Here is a 21,162-nt window from a genome sequence, read left to right as displayed (position 1 = left end):
CTTAACCCCGGATGCCCAATGTAATCACCTGAGGATCTGTAACAGATACAGGTGCCTGGCAGGGGCAGGGGAGTCAATTCACTTGGTATAGGCTCAGAACTGGGATCTTTTCAGTCTCTTCAGGTATTTCCTGTGCAGATAAGACAGAGCAGGGCTAGAGAGAAAGCTAAGCTGCCCTCTGCTGCGTTCATGAGCTGGTCACACAGGAGGTACCTGACATGGGTGCTTCTGGAAAAGGGGTGTTCCACCAAAGTGAAATCATTCTAGCTTTTCCTGTTATTGACATGTACTATTCTTGAGCCTTTAATATTTTCAGTCCCATCATTCTCCAGAACCAAATTCTCAAATAGGTCCTTGATTTAAAACAAAACAAAAAAAATTAAGAGTTCTGTTCATTGGATGTGTATGTTATGACACCCTGTGATATCAGAAATAATAAAAGCTCAGCATTTGTGTAAAACACTGTTTTGGATCCTAGAACACAAGGTTGGAGGTGGACAGCTTCTGTAAAGGGGGGAACATCTGTTCATGTTCATGAGCCACACGGTGGTAGCAGATATCTGTTCCTGTGCAAAGCCCTTACATTCTCCGCTGCTCTCCAGCCTGGCACCTCACACACGACTCCTGAACAGGGCAAAGTGATTCGTGCATGCTGGAAAATACAAACTGGCAAGCATAACAGTGATTTACATGTCCATCACCAAATTATTATTTGCCAGGGAGTGGGCACAAAGATTATTTCTTGTATTGACATGTACACACAGTTAGTTTCCTGGTAGCATAGCGAAATATATCCACTTGTTTTCTTGGAAGTAAGGAAAAATAGATTACGTGCCATCAAACAACTTTGACTTCAGAAAAGTAAAATGTTATTTAGCAGAGTAAGCAATTCCATTCCCCTAAAACTCAGCCGCTCCAAAAATCCATAAATCCCTCCTATTCTAATGCAGACTTACTGTCCTATCTGCTTTAAGGGATACCATTCCGCAGCACACAGAGAACAAGAGTAATGCCAGCACTTTGACAGTTTATTTGTTGGTTTTCTGATTCCAGCTGTTGCCCGCGGGGCTTTGAGAGGTCCGGGGCCTTGTTGGGTTCCCTTCAGTACTTCAACTCCTGGATAATTGAAAAATAGAATCACTGTGGTCAGCTTGAGGTATTGTAGGTCAGGATTGCTATATTACTTCCTTCCTTTTCTCTTTGTCCAGAACGCCTCTCTGCTCTCTCATCATTCCAGTCTGAAACAACTTGCTCTGCATGATTCCATGCTCTTGTCACTGCAGTCTTGTTGGCCACATGGATGAGAAGCTTGAGTGGCTGCTTGAAACAGGCAGCTCTATGCCCCAAACAGAGAGGCCGTCTTCTTTCTCCCCTGTCAGCTTCACCGGGTAACAGACTCAGACAAAGGGCAGGATAGAGTAACCATCTCCAGTGGCCTGAGTGACCCTCAGCTAAAAGAGTTCAGTGAAGCACCAAACAGAGCATACATAGCCAAGAGGGCATGGGCCACAGGGAGCATGGGTCTCTTTAGCAGACCAAGAACGACTTTTCCTATATTGAGAAACTCCCTCTTGGACTCAGCAAGATACTGCAACCCTTGCTATCCCAACTTTATGCATTTCCAGATTCACCTGAAAAATCACTCCAGCAGATATGCTGTTGAATGTCTAATCAACTGTGACTTCTTTTCTAGACTAGGACTTTTACTTTAAAAAAAAAAAATAATGTTAGGCACCAGTAGCACACACCTGTAATCCTAGCTACTCAAGAGTTTGAGATCTGAGAATCACAGTTCAAAGCCAGCCCGGGCAGGAAAATCCACGAGACTCTTATCTCCAATTAACCACTAAAATGCCAGAAGTAGAGTTGTGGCTCAAATGGGAGAGTGCTAACCTTACACACACAATAGAAGCTTAAAAACAATGACTAGACTGAATTCAAGCCCTAGGACTGGCACAAAAGAAGAAGAAAATCATCATCATCATCATCATCATCATCAAGTATAAGGGAAAGATGGTTTGGTCATATGGCATGGTGTGAGCTGTTTTCTTCCTCCTGGAGTTCTCCATTGTCATTAGTGACATCTGCAAAAGGTTAATCAATCAGTGAGTCTATCTGGAATAAAACGAAGGACTGGGTTTGAGGACCAGGAGCCCTGACCTTTCCTCTTTTTTTAAATACTTTACCCGACTTACAGCAGCTTCTCGCTTATGCTCAGGATGGCAGGCTCTGGCTGCTGGACAGTCCATCCATCCTTACCCCTTACCTTTAACAGACGTTAAACTTGCCTCTCTCTCAAATAGTGTAACTCCTGTGTTTGGAGGTGAAATTTAAATATCCCAGAAAGCATTCCTTTGGTTGAGTCACACCAAGAGCCACAGGAATGATTTATTATACATCTTTTTATCAGTGGAACATTTTTCCACTTCAGGAACAGACATGTACTTGACAATAAGCCGAAGTAGATACCGCTGAATAAACAGCCTAGTTTCAGCAGTTCAGCCTCTGTAGGGCCTAATACATTCTAAGGCAACTTTTAATTAAATTAGAAATCGGAGTGCTGTCCTGCAGTTGTAAAAAAAAAAAAAAAAAGCCACTGCACAATGATTTCTGTTTAGGATGAATGTGTTTTGTAGAGCTCATCTGGATGTTTAGCTAAGCTGGACAGTGACAGCAAGACTTATGAGCCAGGGATCATTGTTGGACCTGTAGTGCCATCTACAGAATGGATTGAATAGTGTACACACCACCTCCCATGTGTGCTTCAAGTAATGTAGCCTCAGAGGAATTAGTGTGTGTGTGTGTGTGTGTGTGTGTGTGTGTGTGTGTGTGTGTGTGTGTGTGTGTGTGTGTGTGTTTAGACTTGGTTGTTTCATTAAAAAATTGACAAACCATTATTTTATCATTCTTTAACATCTGTAAGTTAGCCTCATAGAGAAGTTGTTTTATTATATCTTAATCTATGCTGAATTGATTTGGTCGGTGCCTATTTTTTTCAGAAGTTCATTTGATAATCCTTTTAGAATATAATATTTAGCTTTCTCATTAGATTTTTAGGCAATATTGAATGGGCTATTAGTTTTATTATTTACATATTTATCTCTACTGCGCATGTGTCTCCCTCAGATAGAACATAATCATCAGGAGGGAAGGTCTGTTTTATATTGGAAGCATAGCATGGCTGAAGTGACATAGTACCACCTATGAGAAAAAAGTAGTTAGCCAGAGCTCAATGGCCTGAGTTCAAGGCCCAGCACAAGGGGGTGGGGGGAGATGAGAGAGAATCCATGCAAAGCCACTTGGAAAAGGCTTTGGCATTTTCAGAGGAGAGCAGAGAGCTCTGAGACTGGAGGGCGTGCTGGGACTGGGGTGGGCAGAGGCTAACAGCAGTTGAAACCTGTAGGTCGTGACAGGATATGTGTGTTATTCTAACAGAGTGAAGAACCGTGTGGGTTTACCCAGGAAGTGATCCATGATTTACATTTGGAAAAGATGACTCAGGCAGAGGTGCCTTGGAAATTACACCTCCAAAATATTTCTGGAATCTTTCTCCTCATTTCTAATTCCAATATTCCAGCCCTCGTTTCGTCTCTTCTCTAGCACCGTCCACTGGGTTGCCTCTTTCCAATGATGTCCTTTACAAACCTGTCAAACCGTCCAGTGCATTCTGCTGCCCTCCCACTCAGATCTCTACTGGAAGCCCATTACCCGTCCACCGGAGGCCTGCGAGGTTGCGTTGTTTAGGGAATGCTCCGCTTTTGAATATTCATTCCTCACTATGCTGTGCCTTGTGCTTTTAATTGTAGCGACAAAAACAGCCTGTAACCAGGCTCTGGTGGCTCATGCCTACACCCTAGCCACTCAGGAGACTCAGATTTGAGGATCAAAGAACTGAAGCCAACTCCAGCAGAAAACGCCATGAAACACTTATCTTCAGTTAACCAGCAAAATGCCAGAAGTGGAGCTGTAGCTCAAGTGGTAAAATGCCAACCTGGGTGAAAAAGCTAAAGGACAGCAATTAGGCCCTGAGTTCAAATCCTAATATATTCTCTCTCTTCCTCTCTCTCTTTTGCTCTCTTTTTCTTTTTTTCTCTCTCTCTCCTCCCCCTGCCCCTTGCTTGCTCTCATACACCTGAAGGGCCTTTAACTCCCTGCACTACCCATACTATTTTTACTTCCTATCAATATTACCCGTTCATTCATCTGCCAATATGCTCTCCCTCTTCTGAGCCAACTCCCCATTGCTTAAGAGCGCCTTTCTCCGTGGTACTCCAACAATCCAGAACTCATCTTATAATATATGCCTTTAATATGTTTAATATTAGTGTGTTTAGGAGTTTCATGTGTTCTGTTTAGGAGTTTAATATGTGTAGGAGATTTCCTATTTTTAAAAAAACAGTGTATATGAGCCACAATGCTTCTAGTACACTGAACGGAGACCTTGGATAAAGGTAGCTTTGTGGATTAATGAGACCATGTTCATCAAGTGGGGACCTAGCACTGTATCATGGCACTTAGCAGAGACTAGGTCTGACCATCTTCATTCCTCTCCTCTCTCCCTTTTGCATTTAGTGATGTCTTGTATGTAGCACACACACATACTTCACAGTCAGTAATCTGCCTCTGTGCCTTGCAGAGCGCTGTCTGATTCTGGATCTGCCTCCACTGGGCTTGGAATCTAGTAGAGACCCTGAGACAGATTCACAGCAGAAGGAGCAACTTTATAAATGTACAGAATGAAAATGAGGTGGTCCACAGGAAGAGCTCAAGCCTTCATCTGAAAAAAAAAGTCTTGCCTCATTTGTTTCTTAGAGAAAGAAAGGCTGGAAAAAAAATTTGCATTACTAAGTCTTCGTTATATTTTTTGCAAAATATCCTGCAGCATGCTTATTAATGTATTAGGAAATTTTCATGAATAAATGACTCTCTACTCACATTTCAAAATATGTGAACAAAGTAGTATTTTTCTAAGACTTTCTGCATACTTTATTTTGCATGGTACCTTCAAGAAATTATATACATATGTATATATATGTATGTATATGTAATTGGGTACATTTATGGAATTGATGTCCTATGAATCCTATTATCTCCTTAGATAATTATGCTTAACTGCTGATGAAGGCATTAATCTATTTTAATGCAATAAAATGTCTTAAAATGAATTCTACTTTCATCATATCTCAATGGTCACATCATTTTAAAGCCTCTAAACATGTTTATGAAAATTAAGAATTTACAATAGTAAAATCCATTCAAGTTGGAACTTGTGCATAGACATTTGGATTCTATTTTAATTGATTTACCATTACATGTTCATTATTAAGTTTCCAAGCAACCTGAAAGTATCTGGTTGTTCAACATTCAAGGCATAAGGGATTATCTTTTCCTCCCACAGAAGAAAATTGAAAATCCAAGTTCTAAGAAACATTATTTCTCATCTCCAGAAGGCTGGCAGTCACAGTGCTTCAGTATGATGTGAAAGATACAACAATCACTGGAATTGGCGAAACCCTTCATGTACATGAATGAGGAAGGTCATGAGTGGTGACATAATTGATTCATATTCTAGAAAACGTGCAACCAGAAGTGCTTTAGTAGAAATCACTCTCATTCATTGAGAAGTATTCACAATTTAAGGTGGAGTTAAACTGGGCCTAAGGTTTTAGGGAAGATACATAGGTGAATAGAAGAAATGAAGTGTCAGGCTCTGGTAGCTCACGCCTTTAATTCTAGTTACTCAGGAGGCTGAGACCTGGGAATTTTGGTTCAAAGTCCAGCCAAGAAAGTCTGTGAGACTCATATTTACAGTGAACCATTAGAGAGCCAGAAGTGGAGCTGAGGCTCAAGTGATAAAATGCTAGCCTACAGTGAAATAGCTCAGAGACATCATCCAGGCCCTAATTTCATGTCCCAGTACTGGCACCCACAAAAAAAAGAAAAGAAAAGAAAAGAAAAAAGAAGGGAAGGGAGAGAAGTTTCAGATGCTAGCAGCTCATGCTTACCCTATCTAGTCAGTAGCTGAGATCTGAGGATCACAATTACAAACCAATCCAGACAGACAAATAACCCACCAGAAATAGAGGTGAGGCTCAGCTATGAGCAAAAAAAATAAAGGGAAAGCTCAAGGCTCTGAGTTCAAATCCCAGCATTATCAAAAGGGAAAAGGAAAGAAAGGCAAGAGAAAGAAAACAAACATTTCTTTTTTTTAATTGTAAAAATATCGTACAGAGGGGTTACAATTACATGGACAAGATAATGAGTACATTTCTTATCAAGCATTGTTGGCTCCTCCTTTGTTTCCCCTTCCCATCCCTTCCCATACCCTCTCCACCCCCCCACCTGATCCTCCCCCGCCCCCAACAAAGTCGTAAAGTTTGTTTTTCGACATAATGACTTGTACATCTGGAGGCAGAATAGAGAAACGCATGTGGAATCTGGTAATGGAACAAAGTACCTTCACTTTCTACTTGAAATATTTTGAAACCCAAGTAATTATCACATTACTTAGTCTAAAGATAGATGGGTCAGACACACTAGTAAATGTCATTTTTATACTATTTTATACATGATGGTATTGACGAAAGCAGTTGTGTCTGCATCCTTTGTATGGAGGACAAGATCAAACTGTGTGGCAGGAGAAGAGAGGAGACCGTGATCTGGAAATAACACTCCTCAGCCTTGACCAATTTGCAAATTCCTCGACAATGTTATCAATTAGGACGCTATTGTCAACAGTAATACATCTTTTTAGCTTAAAAAATGATTAAAAGAAGCAGTTATTTCACTGGAACAACTTGAGAGTTGATACACTTTATGTCCCCCTACCCATGGCATCCCTTTGTCAAGTGAGTTTAGCTGATTATAAAATTTAAAGCATGCAGGGTAATATGATATCGAATTTCCCACAACGCTTTTGTAGCTACATTAACACAATCCAGCAGCTAGGCCAGCTTCAGTGGCCCAGACTTTTTAACTATTCTGGCTTGCTTCCCTGGGTCTTTATACCTGATTACAGTGAACTGTGCAATTTAGAACTTGCTAGATTTTTATACTTTAGCACCAAAATAAATTTGCTATCCCATCAGTGTTATATTAGTTTTTCTCTACTAAAATATTTTATAGAAATATGCATATAAAGATTTGACATTCTATTTTGGAGCACATGAGGAAAGAGAAGAAAAAACCTTTATCACATGCAGAATAAACTGAACAATTTTGGTGCTATAACTTCCTCAAACAAACATTATGAAATACCTAGTATCATTTTCAAATTAAAGGCTGGGAAAAAAATTACTTTAAGGAATCAAAATAGTTACATAGGTTAGAAAGTGTATTGACTCCTGAAATAAGAACTAAAGCGAAATCAGTCCTGTATCTAATTACTGAGGTGTGATCCTGAGTGCAAGCGTGTACACACATATGCACAGAGAGAGGGGGGGGAGGGAAGGAGAGGGAAGGGGAGGGAGAGGGAGGGAGAGGGAGGGAGGAGGGAGGGATGGAGAGAAGAGAGAGAGAAATGTATAATGTGTAAGATTGTGAAAAGTGAGGCCTGATCCATTTCCAAGTAGAGTTTAAAGGAAGGTCATTATTGTCCTGTCAGTAGCCATCTTTAGTGCATTTAGGGTGGTTTATGATGAGCTCAAAGAGGTGCCATAGAAAATCAATACATAGAAACTTCAATGCTAACTCTAATCATGAAGAGAATCTGATCTAGAAACCACTAAGATAAAGCCTGGTAGGAAAAATAAAATAACATAAAAGCAACAAACAGGAATCAGAAGGTGATTGAGGGGCATATCTCTCCCCCTGAGCAGAAAGGAAATGAATGGAAGAACAAGGTAGCTTTTACATAATCATGCAAGCTAACAGAATATGCTTTAAACCACAAATCTCAAGAATTAGCAAATCAAAGATTTATGCCTTTGCAAGAAATGTGGCATGTGTCATTGCAGTAAAACATCCTTCTTTTTACCCCTTTATATGCATGTGATGTGATGAAGAAAGAACATATATTGTTCATTTAAATGAAGCCTGAGCAGGCACAGCCCATGTACATTAGATAATGTCAGAGAATTCTAATTACTCTCAATGTTTCTGTGTTAAACTGATTTTGAACTGTTCAGGGGTGGTAGTTACTGGAGGCTGTGATTAGATAAATGGATGCAAATGGTAATTACAACTGATGAATGATTGATGATTCATTTTTCACTCTTGGAAGCAGCCTATGGCCTCCTGAAAGTGTAACCTCTAACCAGCGGGTAAGCATCTATCTAAAATGGTGATGCCAGTTTCTCTTGGGCTGACTGGATATGGATGGGGATAGTATGTGGTCTAGGAATATGGCCATCTTTTCTGTCCTCTAGCTTCCCAATGCCTTTTGACTCTCTTGGCGATTGTTATTAGAGTGAAAGGGCCAGAACGGGAATCTAAGGTCTCACCTTAAGGAGTAAGGGAACCCAACAAATAGTACTTCTTTATTGGTTCCTCTAATCAAAGTACCCATACTAAAAGCAAGGTCACCTCGGGGTAGAATCCCAGCCTTTGTGGGTGACTTGAAAACCAGTGGCCTACTCTTTAAAAAGACTTTTTTCATATTGTATCTCCTAATTTCAGTGCATAGATTAAAGGAATTATCTAATGCTCTTCAGGTAACATGGAATGTCAGTATCTCTCTATAAAGTTGTGTGTGTTCTGTCACTGTTACAAATAACTTCAGTGAATGTTTAAAGGGGAAGAATGCATCGCTCCACAGTGGGCTGGATCCATTATGGTCATGAGGTGAGATAGAATGTCATGGCTGGGGAGCATTGACAGGAAGTATAGAAACAGGGTGGTTGGGGGGAAGTATGGCTCAAGACATACCCCTGTCCACACCCCCCCACAAGTTGGCTCCAGTTCCCCTTGACACAACACCATTATAGTGTAAGTCCATTAATGAAGTCAGAACCCCATGTTCTAGTCACTTCCCAAAAGCAAACCAGCATGTAATAAGAAGAGGAATCAATCCTATATGTAGTTACTGAGGCATGATCCTGAGCACAGGTATGTACAACATACATGCACACACACACACACACACATACACAGAGAATGTGTATTGTGTAAGATCATGAAGAGAGACACCTGAGCTATTTCCAAGTAGAGTTAGAAGCCTTTTTGTATATAAACCATAACATTGTATGTGCATGGGGGGGAGGGGAAGGAAGGGAGGGAGGGAGGGAGGGAGGGAGGGAGGGAGGGAGGGAGGGAGGGAGGGAGGGAGGGAGGGAGGGAGAGAGAGGGGGAGGGAGGCCTTCAGACTCCTAAGGACCTGAGCCAAAAATATGAAAATATTGAGTACCTTTTAGAATGAACTGACACATTTGTCAAGCCTATTTTCTTTTCTTTCTAAATTCACCCCCTAACTTGAATTTTAAGGGCTTCCACGGTGATTCTGTAATTCACCACAGGCAGCTGTTTTGGTCAGACTGGTGACAGCCGAAATCTATTAACACTAGTTTGTACTCTGTTCCATATAAAATCTACTAGTATGGAGGAAATTTGTTTGGAAAACACTAAATTAAAACCACAACAAAATGCATATAGAGGTATTTATATGTACCACAACAGTAGAAATGTCAACTTTCTATAAACCATGAAAGCCTCATTTACTTTAATTAAATCCATGGTATTCAGTATACTATATGCAAAGGGAAGATAGGCTGAGATAGAGCCTTATGGAATAAAAAAACCCACTAATCAACTAGGCAGGAATCTAAGCCAGGTACCAAGGCAGACTTTTTGTTTTGTTTTAGCTTATTGGATTTCTTAACCTTTTAATGTGACTCTGAAGAGAAGGCTGGAGGCAGGCTTCTCTTGTCCCTTGAATCAAAATGTCAATTCTGTCGGAATGTGAGAAATTGGAAAAGCAAGACTGTAAGCTGGTCAGCAGTTTCAACATATATGCCAGGATTATGAGAAGTTCAGCTCTAGACTTGCTCAATCTTACTGTGAATGACCCGACAAATTGTGTGGCAAAGTTGGAAATTCAACTTGGGAAGAATAATAAAGGATTCAGAAATCCACAGTATATAAATGAATTGGAAATGAAGTACTATTTTGTTCTGACGCTTCAAAAAGATGTTCATTTACCTGGATATGAATATGTTTAGTTTCTGTCAAATATATATGTATATCATGCCAGAGCTTCATATTGCTCAATTTCTTTCCAAAACTTATAACCATAACCAGGTTCAAGAAATAATAAAAAATAATTCTACCTTCTGCTCTGTCACTGATTTTAAAGAAAGAAACTACTTTAAAAGCATGGTAAAGAAATCTATCTCTATTCTGTTCAGCAACTGGCTACATTTCTCTTTCCCTACACTCCAACCCTTTCCATTCCTACATTGTTTTAGCTTTAGCTTATTATCAGAAGTATTTTGTACAACAGCATGCAAAACTTGATTCATATAACTATTTCAGGAAACAATGGTATTAGTTTGATCTATTATAAAGAAGTTATACCCATAGTCCTAAAACTTAGTTAAGATGTGGATCACTAAGGAACCCATGCCCCATGACCTTTCAGAGTTACTGCTACCCAATACTAAAAGAGGTAGAGGGAGGAGAGATGGTCTTTGGGGGGCCTATGGGTTCTCTGTCTCCCCCCCACACACACACACACACACTGTCTCTCTTAATTTGTATTGTTTTTTCAAATACCAAGTACCATGAAATTCATTTTGTTTAGCTCCTGTTCTGGGCACTCAGCACCATTTTCCTTAGCCTAGCATTTGCTTTTTATCTGACAGTGACTGTTTTTCTCTATGTATCCAGAAGCATAATGAATTCATTAATTAGCTTCAAAGCATGCAACCACAGAATCCTGCCAGCACTGGTGGTTCATGCCTCTAATCCTAGCTATTTAGGAAGCCAAGATCCGAGCATTGCACTTCAAAGCCAGCCCAGGAAAGTTTATGAGACTCTTATCCCCAATTAACCACCTAAAATGGGAAACAGAGCTGTAGCTCAAAGTGGTAGGGTGCTAACCTTGACCACAAAAGCTCAGGGACAGTGCCCAGGCCCTGAGTTCAAGCCCCATGACCAACAAAATAATAATACATAACCTTCTCTTTTACAAACCTATTTCTCCCTCCCCACCATATCCAGTGTACCCCTTCCACTTTATCCAGGGAAACCTGTCTTTACTGTGGACCAACAGACCCATGAAGCTGCTTTCTGAACATTTGTGCAAGTCTGTCTTCTTGAGCCTTGCTTAGAAATAAAACATCATTTTTCAGAAGATTATTCAAACAAGAATATTGCTATCAAAGGATATTTAGGATGATTTTAGGAAGGCTGCAGAGATGACAAGAACCTCAAGGATAGAAGGGAGGGAAAGTCAAACCTGGACACAGCTTTTCTTCAGACTTCTTCATTGTCTGTGTTCCTCTGAATGGTAAACTTTGAATTCTTCCTTTCTTGCTGTCGACAGCAATCTCATTGATCTGGGAAAAAGCAAATGGGACAGTTAAAATCTCACTGCGGGTTGGAACAGCCCCTGCATTGATGAGCAGTCCTGGCAAGGCGGCCGAAGAAGAAGGGACCGTGCTTTATATCTTATTGAGCAGAAGTGTGTGTGTCCAGTTAGTCTGCACCAGGCCTGGAAAGAGCAGGTGTTCATGTCAAGGTACCTTGCAGCTAAGGTTTTGTTTCAAAGGAGGTCATGAAACCAATTGCTCTGAATTTATCACCATGGAATGGTTGATTATTCTTCAAACTCTATGCTAGACCCTCACACATTCTGACATCACAGTGCAATTCACAAAGCCAGCCCTTACACACATCTCTCAGAGCTGTGATTCCAAACTGAATAAATATGGCACTGTTCAGGAAGTTTCAGTTTAGATGATGGGAAGATGTGTGTGTGTGTATATTAGTATATCTCATTGTTCCTCAAACTAAATACAAAATAAGAACTAAACTTAAATAGCTGTGTAAAACAGAACTAATTTACAAATAGTATTGGGTGACAATATATACACGTAGTCCCTACAAGATAGGTTTAGAGCAAAAATGTCACAGAAAAGTTACCCAACCAGAAATGTTACAAGGACAAAGCTATTGTTATGACACAATGATCTTTGTCCACAGAGCTATAAATGATTAGTTGATGATCATGAGAGTAATGAGAGCCTAAGCATTTATAACAAAGTCTACAAAGTGTGAACTTCAGGAATATACAAGAAGCTGACCAGCATAATATGCATAAATGTATGGACACCAACATATGTGCTTTGAATATTTGTTTGTGTGTGTATGCAGTACACAAATACTAAATAGATCTTACAATTAAAACCTATATGGTAACAGGATAACTGATTCCCTTTTTTGTTGTTGTTGTTGTTTGTTGTTGTTGTTGTTGTTGTTGCAGTTCTGGGATTTCTTCCGGAGAAACTTTTTTTAATTTATGAAATGGATGGCTGCATACCGTGGCTCCTTTCTGTAATCCCAGCTATTTGGGAGAGGGTGATCAGGAGAATCGCAGTTTGACTTTGCAGCAAAAAAGTTAACAAGACCCTATCTCAACCAATAAGTCAAGCGTGTTGGTATATTCACTGTGACCCCAGCTACATGGGAGATGTAAGGATGATCTTTATGAGAGGCCAGCCATGTGCCAAAGCAAGAGACCCTGTCTGAAATGTAGAAACAATAAAGCAGGTTTGGGACCAGAGCTCAATTGGTAGAGCTCCTGCTTAGCAGGCATGAGATACTGGCTTCAACCACTTCCCCCTCAAAAAAAAGTACAAAATTGACTATTAAGTAAAGAATTCAATTTCTTCTCAAAAATATGAAAAATCACACTCTGCCTTCTGATTCTGTGTAATAAAGCAAATATCATTTATAAACTGATTACATATCTAGGAAGTAAAAAAAACAACTAAGAAATTATTAAATCAAAAGGTAAGCTAGGCGCGCTGTGTGGCTTATATCTATAATTCTAGCTTCTCAGGCAGCTGAAACCTGAAAGATTAAAGTTTGAAGTCAGCCTGGGCAGAAAAGTCCTGGAGAGATCTCCAATTAACCAGCTAGAGCAGAAGTGTGGCCTAAGTGGGAGAGGGCCAGCCATGAGCAAAGAAGCCAAGTGAGATTCAAGACTCTCAGCAGGAACTAGGTTTTTTTTTAAAGTTATATTTATATATACTACAAGAATTGAGAAAAAAAAGTCCCTGTATTTCATGAAGTATGATAAAGCTTCCTAAGAAAATGCTTTTGGATGTTTACAGTCTACAAAGAAAAGTAACCTGAATTAATGTTTAATTAGCATGTGCAATCTTATTTATTTGTGGGGTGCTGTGTATTGTATATGTGCATTGCGTTTTGTACTGTTCAAACAACCACGTATATCTATCTTCTCAAATCTTTACTTCCTTCAGATGAAAACATTCACTGTTACACTTAGCTTTCTTTAAGTATTTATAATCACCTCACTGTGCAACAGGTCTCCAACGTGTTTCTCATCTGAATAGAAAAGGTCAGCCAATAGTCATATCTTTTGTTCCTTCTTACCCTCTCTGCCTCTAATAAATAATATTCTACTTTTACCTTCAATGAAATCTCTTACTTTAGGCTTTCAAAGTGTCCATCAGCTGTTTAGTTTTGTTACATTTTATTACCTTTAGCTATACAGAGGAGATACTATTGAACAAATCTGAATATAATTCACCTTGAATGATACCACCCTCTTTCATCCTTCTCCCCACACACACCTCTATCCCTCCACTCACTTTTCTTAATTTTGTAGGATATGCACTGAATTTTATGACTACATTCTCCCCCTCTTTCCTTTCCTCATCCCTTTGAAAGACTAACTCACAGTTCAACAAAGGAAAGATGTTAATTTTTTGTGCCTGACTTACTTCACCTAATATACTAGCATCCAGCTCAATCCAGGTTGTCGCAGATGTCAGGATTTCATCATTTTACACCTGGCTGAATAGTTCTGTTGTCTACCACATTCCTTGAATTTGATTGAGTCTCTTAAGTTAACTATTTTAGATCTCCTGTAGACATCTGCATCTGTAGACATCTCTTGCCGATTATTTCTGGTAGCTTATTCTGTCTGTTTATCTGGAGAGGTCCTGACACCGTGAAAGTCCTGTTTGTTGGAGTATACAGCATGTGAACACTGAAGAATCGTTGGTTCTCAGCTTCATGCCCTGGCTTTCTTCCTTCCTTTTCTTCTAAGCAGGCTATTTACTGTCTGGACCTCTGTACTCATCACTGCTCTCTAGGCAGTAGATGAGGCCCTCAGTGCAGGTTTGCCATCAGTCCAGGGTTAGTGTTTTATCCCAGTTTCAGCAATAGAAGGGACCCCAAGACATAGTTTGTCCCCCAGTCTTCTCTTAGTATATTGTTCCAGGTGAATTAAGGGAATATCCTAAGAGTCGTTGCTCTTTGCAATCCTCTCCCTGAAGTTAGGGATCCTGTTACTGCCCTGTGCTCAGGCACTTGGCCTGACCGTGGCTAGACTCCTGTGCAATGATATGACAACCACCTGCCTCTTCTTTCCTCAGAGGTACAATGAGCTGAGTTGGGAGAGGGCTGGGGAGCTTCCTGCGACAACCATGATGATTACTTGTACCGGAACCCAATGCCTGTTGAGAGCACTTCAGTGTAGAGGCAGGACCAAGACTCCACCACCATGTTATATTCTCAGATGTTTACGGTATTAATACTTTATGTGACATAAGTTTTTCAGACTCAATAGGCTGAGTGTCGTAGCTTATAGGTTGAGTCGTCATCTGTATATCTTCTCTGTTAAGCTGTTACTCAAATCTGTGCTGAAAATGAACTATACAACTTATTGGGGAGGGGTCAGGAGGGAAAAACTGGGAGAAATATAAGGGAATTGGGTGGCCTTTTTTAAAAAAATGTAATCATTGCTTGACTTATGGAACTGTAACTCCACTGTACATTACCTTTACAAGCTGAGACACCTTTACACATATCTAAAGACATTGTTGGCTGTTAGTAATTCAGATCCTTGTCTCAAGTACTGGTAAGAAGAGAAGCTACTACACAGCCTTCAATGCCAGGACACTCCCCTGTGGAAAATGCATATGTATGCCCACCTAGCTACAGTACCCAAGTTCCAATCTTCATCCAGCCTTCTTGCTAACAAATTATGAATTCTTTATGTAATCTGCATACCAGTCTTTTTTTGGATATAGATGCCTTTTATGTTCTTAAAACTCACCTTTAAAGAATAAAAGTCTTCAATTGTAATGAAATTCAGTTTATTGACTTTGTCTTTTATAGAGTATTAACTTTTTTCTTTTATAATTATCTTTGTCTTCTTTAGTAAATCTTTGGGTAAATTGGGGTCTTAAACTTTTTTCTATGTTTACTTATAGCAATTTTATATACTTTGCTCTTATATTTAGATCTATGATATATGTTCAGTGGATGAATGACAAGACTCAAGCTATGTATCTTTTGCATATTGCTACCCTATGATTCCAACAGACACTGTGGAAATCAGTTGTTCATATATACATATGTTCATGTCTGGAATTTTGCTTGTGTTCTGCTCTTTATACTGTCTAGGCTCTATGAACTATGCATTTATATCCTAGTTACCATAGCTTTATAAGTTTTGAAATCAGGCAGTGTATCATCTGATTTTGAGCTTTTAACAACATTGTATGGCCCATGGACACAACAAACTCTTTCCATTTGGCAAGGACTCTCATTGCTCTCAGCAGGGTCTTAGCAATTTTTAGTTTATAGTTCCTGAATGTATTTTGTGCACCTTAATGCAAATTACTTCTCCCCCCGCTTCCTCCTCCTTCTCCACTCCCTTTATCTCTTCCCTTCTTCTCACTTCTGCTCTTGCTTCCTACTCTTCTCTTTCTCCTCTTCCTTTTTCTCTTCTTCCTGCAAACCCTCCTCCTCCTTGTCTTCCTTCTTCCTTTTTTTGTGTTGTTCTTTTCCAGTACTGGGACTTTATGTCTAGGCTTTAATTCATGCTAGGCAAATGCTGTGCCGCTGAACTACATCCCCATCCCTTGGTTTGTTGAGACTGGGTGTCACTATGCAGCCTAGGCTGAGCTCAAACTTGTAGTCTTCCTGCTTCTGGCTGTGGAGAGTTGTAATTAAAAGCATGTTCCACCAGGTACAGCTCATATTTCTATTTTTTAATAGCTAGGTTGTTTAGGTTTGATATCAGTGCAATATTAGTTAACATACAAGAGGAATAAAAAGTATTTTTATGTCTTTCTTTTCTTTTTTATTGAAGAATTGAAGGAATTATCAAATGAAGCCTTTGTGCTCAACGTGCTTTGTCTTTACTTTTTAATCAAAAGTTATTCTCCAACCCAGATGCCCCTCAGTAGATGAATGGATCAAGAAACGTGGTATATATACACAATAGAATTTATGTCTCCATGAGAAAGAATGACATTGCCCCATTTGTTAGGAAATGGAAAGACTTGAAAAAAATTATATTAAGTGAAGTAAGCCAGGCCCAAAGAAACATAGGTCCCATGGTCTCCCTTATTTGCAATAACTAGTATATGTCTGAGACAAGCAGAAATGGTCAGAAAGGTTGATGTTAAGCGAAAGGAACCCCAAGATAAGGATTCAAATGTCTTTTCTTTCTGGCTATTGTTTCTAACATATTTGTAGGATGCAGCTTTTATCTATCTGTATATGAGTTTTTTTTACATGATGCCAATATATTGAATTATAAAGTATTTATTGTTTGTACAAATCATCTGACAAACATACTAACATCTGACATTTTATATATTTATACTAAATCATTTATTGAATGTAATTAAGCATTCTATAAATTTAAGGGTGTCTCACCTTTCACATGTAACACGCCTTGAAGTTTTTCCTTCAGAAAACCTGATACAATGTCTTATACATGGAATAAGGAACTCCCTCGCTAATGCTTGACTAATTAAAGAAACCTTAAAGTATAGTTAACCTTAAAGTGTAATTATTTCTGTGAAATAGAAAAGAGGATTTTAGAATAAATATTGCTTCTTATGCTTTTGGCTAACTTTACATGAGCTGACAATTTATTAATGATTAATTATTGAGTCCTGGTTTTTTGAAGATTCACATCTCCTTGAGAAATGTTGGGAGGAAATAACAAAACAAGATCAAAATGAAAAGCATGGTAAAGCATGTACTAATAGCTCAAGCCTATAATCCTAGCTACTCAGGAGGCTGAGATCTGAGGATTACAATTCAAAGGCAGTCCAGGCAGGAACGTCCATGAAATTCATCTCCAATGAACCACCAGAGATCCAGAAGGGAAACCGCAGCTCAAAAGGCAGAAGAATCGCAAGGACAGCACCCAGGCCCTGAGTTCAAGCCCCCAGAACCAGTAAAAAGAAAAAAAATCAGAACAAAACAGATGGATAACATTCTTTTTTTCAACGGACTAAACTTGAAAGTGCCTACAATTTGTTTTCTAATGCTTTAAATTGTGCCCAGTGTGATGATAAAAATTATACATTTCATACACTTCATATATACATATGCACGTATATGTATACACCACACACACGTTCTTCACACACATAACATGTATAATGCATACACTCTACAGTTGACCTACCCAGTTAGACTTTGGAATAGATATTGCTACTGACCATGTAAGACACCAATAAAGTGGCAATAAAGTGATAAAAGACCAACCAAGAAAAAAAAAAAACATCTTAACAACTAGCACTCAGAGGATGGAGCATTTTTAAGTAAAATCCAAAAATAAGCTTCTGCTTACCAGAAGCTTTACCTCCCAGACACTGGCACACAGCAGAGATGTACCCAATGGGGGTTTTGGATGTTTCAGATACACATGTCTGGACCTGGATGCAGATATAGACAGATAAGAAAGCACATAAGACCCGTGTCCCTGGCTCATACATTTCTCTACTGAATAAGTGAGTTTATTAAAGAGAGATTAAGAAACAGAGCTGAGAGGTATGATGGATTTTCTCCAAAGAGCTCCAGTCTTCCTGGCACTTGCTAATGAGCATCTCTCCCTACCAGTTGGTCGCTGGCAGGCCTCAGGAGGAAGTCTGCAGGTGTCCAAAAATGCAAGCCATAGTGCCGGAGGATAACTTTGACCATTAGTGGAAAACTGCTGATCAAAGCCATAAATGGACCAAAAGACTAGGTTTTCATAGAAGTTGATTCCACAGAAAAGGAGAAACTTAATTTGGCCTGAAAAAAAAGATCATTGATATTCATTACAAAAATAGCATTTCGTATCTGAAAAATTATTGAAATGATTTATCAGAACTGTAAAGCCCAGAGCAGCCTTTAACAAGATATTTTATTAGAGAAGGTGTTTGACAATACCTCTTCAGTCTAATAAAACTGTCCTCTGCTTTCTATATGTGGTATACATATTATCTTTAAAATATTCCCATGCCAGTAGAAACCTGAGATGTGGAGGAATAAAAAGTTCATGAGAATCTTAACTCCACTTGGCCAGACAAATGCTGGACTGGAAATGTGGCTCAAGTGATAGAGTATCAGTCAAGCAAGCCAGCTGAGCATGAGGCTTTGAGTTCAAATCCCGGTAATGGCCATATATAGTTTTGTATATTCATATACATAAAGTATATGTTTGCAACTATCTATATAAAACTATTCATGAAATGAATATTTATAATTTATATAATGATTTTAATAATATAAAAATTAAACCGGTGAATATATATATATATATATATATATATATATATATATGTATGTATTTACTTAGGCTCATTTTTCTGCAGGGGTTGGGGTGATAAGAACTCTTGAAATGCTTTCTAATGAAATTCCTATTAGGAGAAACCCAACAAGCTCCTTAGTAGTAAGCATGCGACCACCTTAGCATGAAGAGTGGCTAGCTCCACACTGTCTGCTATGTGGTACTAATACTTTCCCAGAGGCTTGCCAACATGTAGCCTTTCAAGGCCACTGGGGCATATTTGCAGATAGTAGCTCCAGAAAATATTTTTGTGCTTCATTCCTATTTGGAGCTATGTTACATTATTTTTCCTTAAGGACATTTTTTGTGTCCTGATTTCACTCTAGTTGACATTATTCTGGCTATCTTCACATGTTCTTAAACCTTTATTTTCATGTATTCTCACACATTTAGGATAAGACCCTTTGCATGGTCTGCCAAAGTGTGGCTGTTCTCTAGATCAATAAAGTTACAATCCTTTTTTGTGTGGAATTATATGCCAAGTAAGCCAGTGCCAGCTCTCTTTAGAATACTGAAACCATTTCCTAAAGATAAAAGTCTTTAACCCAAATTGTTACCCTCACTCCATGGAAAAATAAAACACTCCAGCGAACTACAGTAAACACACACAAAAATGCGGTTTTATGAACCCTTGACAAAAGTGTTTTTTTTAATCCACCGCCTCATACCCAGCATGTGCCATAAATATGCACATGAAAGTTCATCCTATTCCTAACCACCTTTCCCCAACCTCCTAAAGAACTCAAGGATGTTAGTCAGGTATTTCTGTTTTGAGTCTTGATTTATGAACTCTTCCTTGTCTGGCCAGGTGCTGGCCACATCCCACAATTCATAATCTGTCATCAGGAGTAATGGCCCATTTCCAAAGGTGAAACGTGACAGTTCTTCCTGCATGCAGCAGATAAACAGATTGTGTGGCTGCTCAGTGGTCCATCAGAAGTGGGCTGAAGAGCGCATTAACCTTTCAGCACACCCCTATTTTCTCTATGGTTCTTTTCTTTTATGCGCTTCATTTGTCTTCAGAAGAGGCAGGCCTGATGAATAACACAGCATTCGATCACTAGTGAGCAGATTACTCAAAATCCATGGAGGTGAGGGGGCTATGGTACCCTGTAAATTTCCAAACAACCCTCATATCTTACATTATGAAATGCCTTTGGAAACCCCATGGCATGAAGAGGATGATTGGGGTTTTTCTTGTTGTTGTTGTTGTTGTTGTTGTTCTGTTTTGTTCTGTTTTCTGGTTCTTGAATATCATAACTTTTTTTTTCTGTGACATTGGAAGATGAGGAGTCCTTTGACTTCCATTTGATTGCTTAGACCTTTTCTTATTTCTAACATGACAGTAGGCTTAGCTGCATTCTAGGGCTTAGCTGACTGAAGGCTTTAGGAGGAAAATCGGTCTTAAGAAGGCTTTAAGTAATGTCTCTGTCTCATTCTGTGAACTCTGTGTCTGTGTATATTTCAGTAATCGTTCTCCTGTCTGAGGTTGGTGCAGTGCTGAGGAGGTACTCCATTCATTGGTGTGGCATGGGTCAATCCAGACACTAAGCAGAAATACAGATTTGTGGATGACCTTGAAGAGAGGCGAAATAAGAGAAGGCACAGGATGTTGCCAGTCACCAAATGCCATGCAGATAAATTCATTTCCCAACTAATATAACAACCATGGGAGTTTCAAATTGATTCAGCCTCACCAAAATTACTTGTGAATGTACATGGGATACCATAGGGCTATGAGACCACCGATAAACAACACAGGAAATGAGGCTGAATTTGAGAATGTGCTCCTAATGTCAGATACTTGTGGAAAAAATTACAAATCTTGGGGACTGACTAGAGTTTAGTTCATGTAAGATCAAGGACAGCTCTGCCAGGTTCTCTGAGTATAAAGAAAATGTTTTTGTTCAATAGTAGTTACTATCAAGTTATTTCAATAAAGTAACAGGACAAATGTGTGCCAGCTATATATTTTAGTTCTTTGCTTGAGGAGGGGGAATGACACCAGGGTTTGAATTCAGGGCCCTAAGACTACTCAGTTGGTCCTCTACCATTTGAGCCATGCCTGCAGCCCTGCTTTATGCTGGTTATTTTGGAGATAGAATCTTGTAGACTTTTCTTCCTAATTAACTTTATACCAAGATACCTGAGCTCTCAGCTTCTTGAGTAGCTAGGATTGCAGGCATGGGTAACTCCTGACATATCACTATGTCAGTATCATAACATAAACATATTTGCATACAAAATAAAATGTACATTACATAAAATTTACTAAAGTATATAGTTCAAAGGTCATTTAGTAGAATCACTGTGTCTCTGCCATGAATACTGTGTGCATCTTAGAAGATGGAAAGGAAGGGCAATATGTTTTGTACTACTCTCAAAACAAGAAGGGA

The 21,162-nt window shown here is 39.2% G+C and overlaps 1 protein-coding gene and 1 long non-coding RNA gene across 8 annotated transcripts in view; one reads left to right on the top strand and one right to left on the bottom strand.

Annotated features, from left to right (window-relative positions):
- Tpk1 (thiamin pyrophosphokinase 1) overlaps nt 1-21,162 on the top strand; it is a 237,047-nt gene that overhangs the window by 196,070 nt on the left and 19,815 nt on the right. Inside the window, exon 8 of one of the 7 annotated variants that reach the window (XM_069996961.1) lies at nt 4,637-4,883. The exons of the other annotated variants lie outside the window; for them this stretch is intronic. Within the exon in view, the coding sequence (XP_069853062.1) occupies nt 4,637-4,740 (104 nt within the window). The 3' untranslated portion in view covers nt 4,741-4,883. Of the gene's footprint in view, nt 1-4,636; nt 4,884-21,162 lie in introns of those variants that run through there. 7 annotated transcript variants of the gene reach the window in all.
- LOC138809894 (uncharacterized) lies at nt 1,033-11,807 on the bottom strand. Its single transcript, XR_011366968.1, has 3 exons — nt 11,679-11,807; nt 11,393-11,492; nt 1,033-1,116 (listed from the first exon to the last, which is right to left on the bottom strand). It is a non-coding gene; the product is annotated as an uncharacterized lncRNA (long non-coding RNA).

Source organism: Dipodomys merriami, unplaced genomic scaffold (genome assembly GCF_024711535.1).
Source record: "Dipodomys merriami isolate MVZ:Mamm:240054 unplaced genomic scaffold, mDipMer1.0.p SCAF_5, whole genome shotgun sequence".
NCBI classification, from domain to species: domain Eukaryota; kingdom Metazoa; phylum Chordata; class Mammalia; order Rodentia; family Heteromyidae; genus Dipodomys; species Dipodomys merriami.
This window is presented reverse-complemented; position numbering and strand designations above follow the sequence as displayed.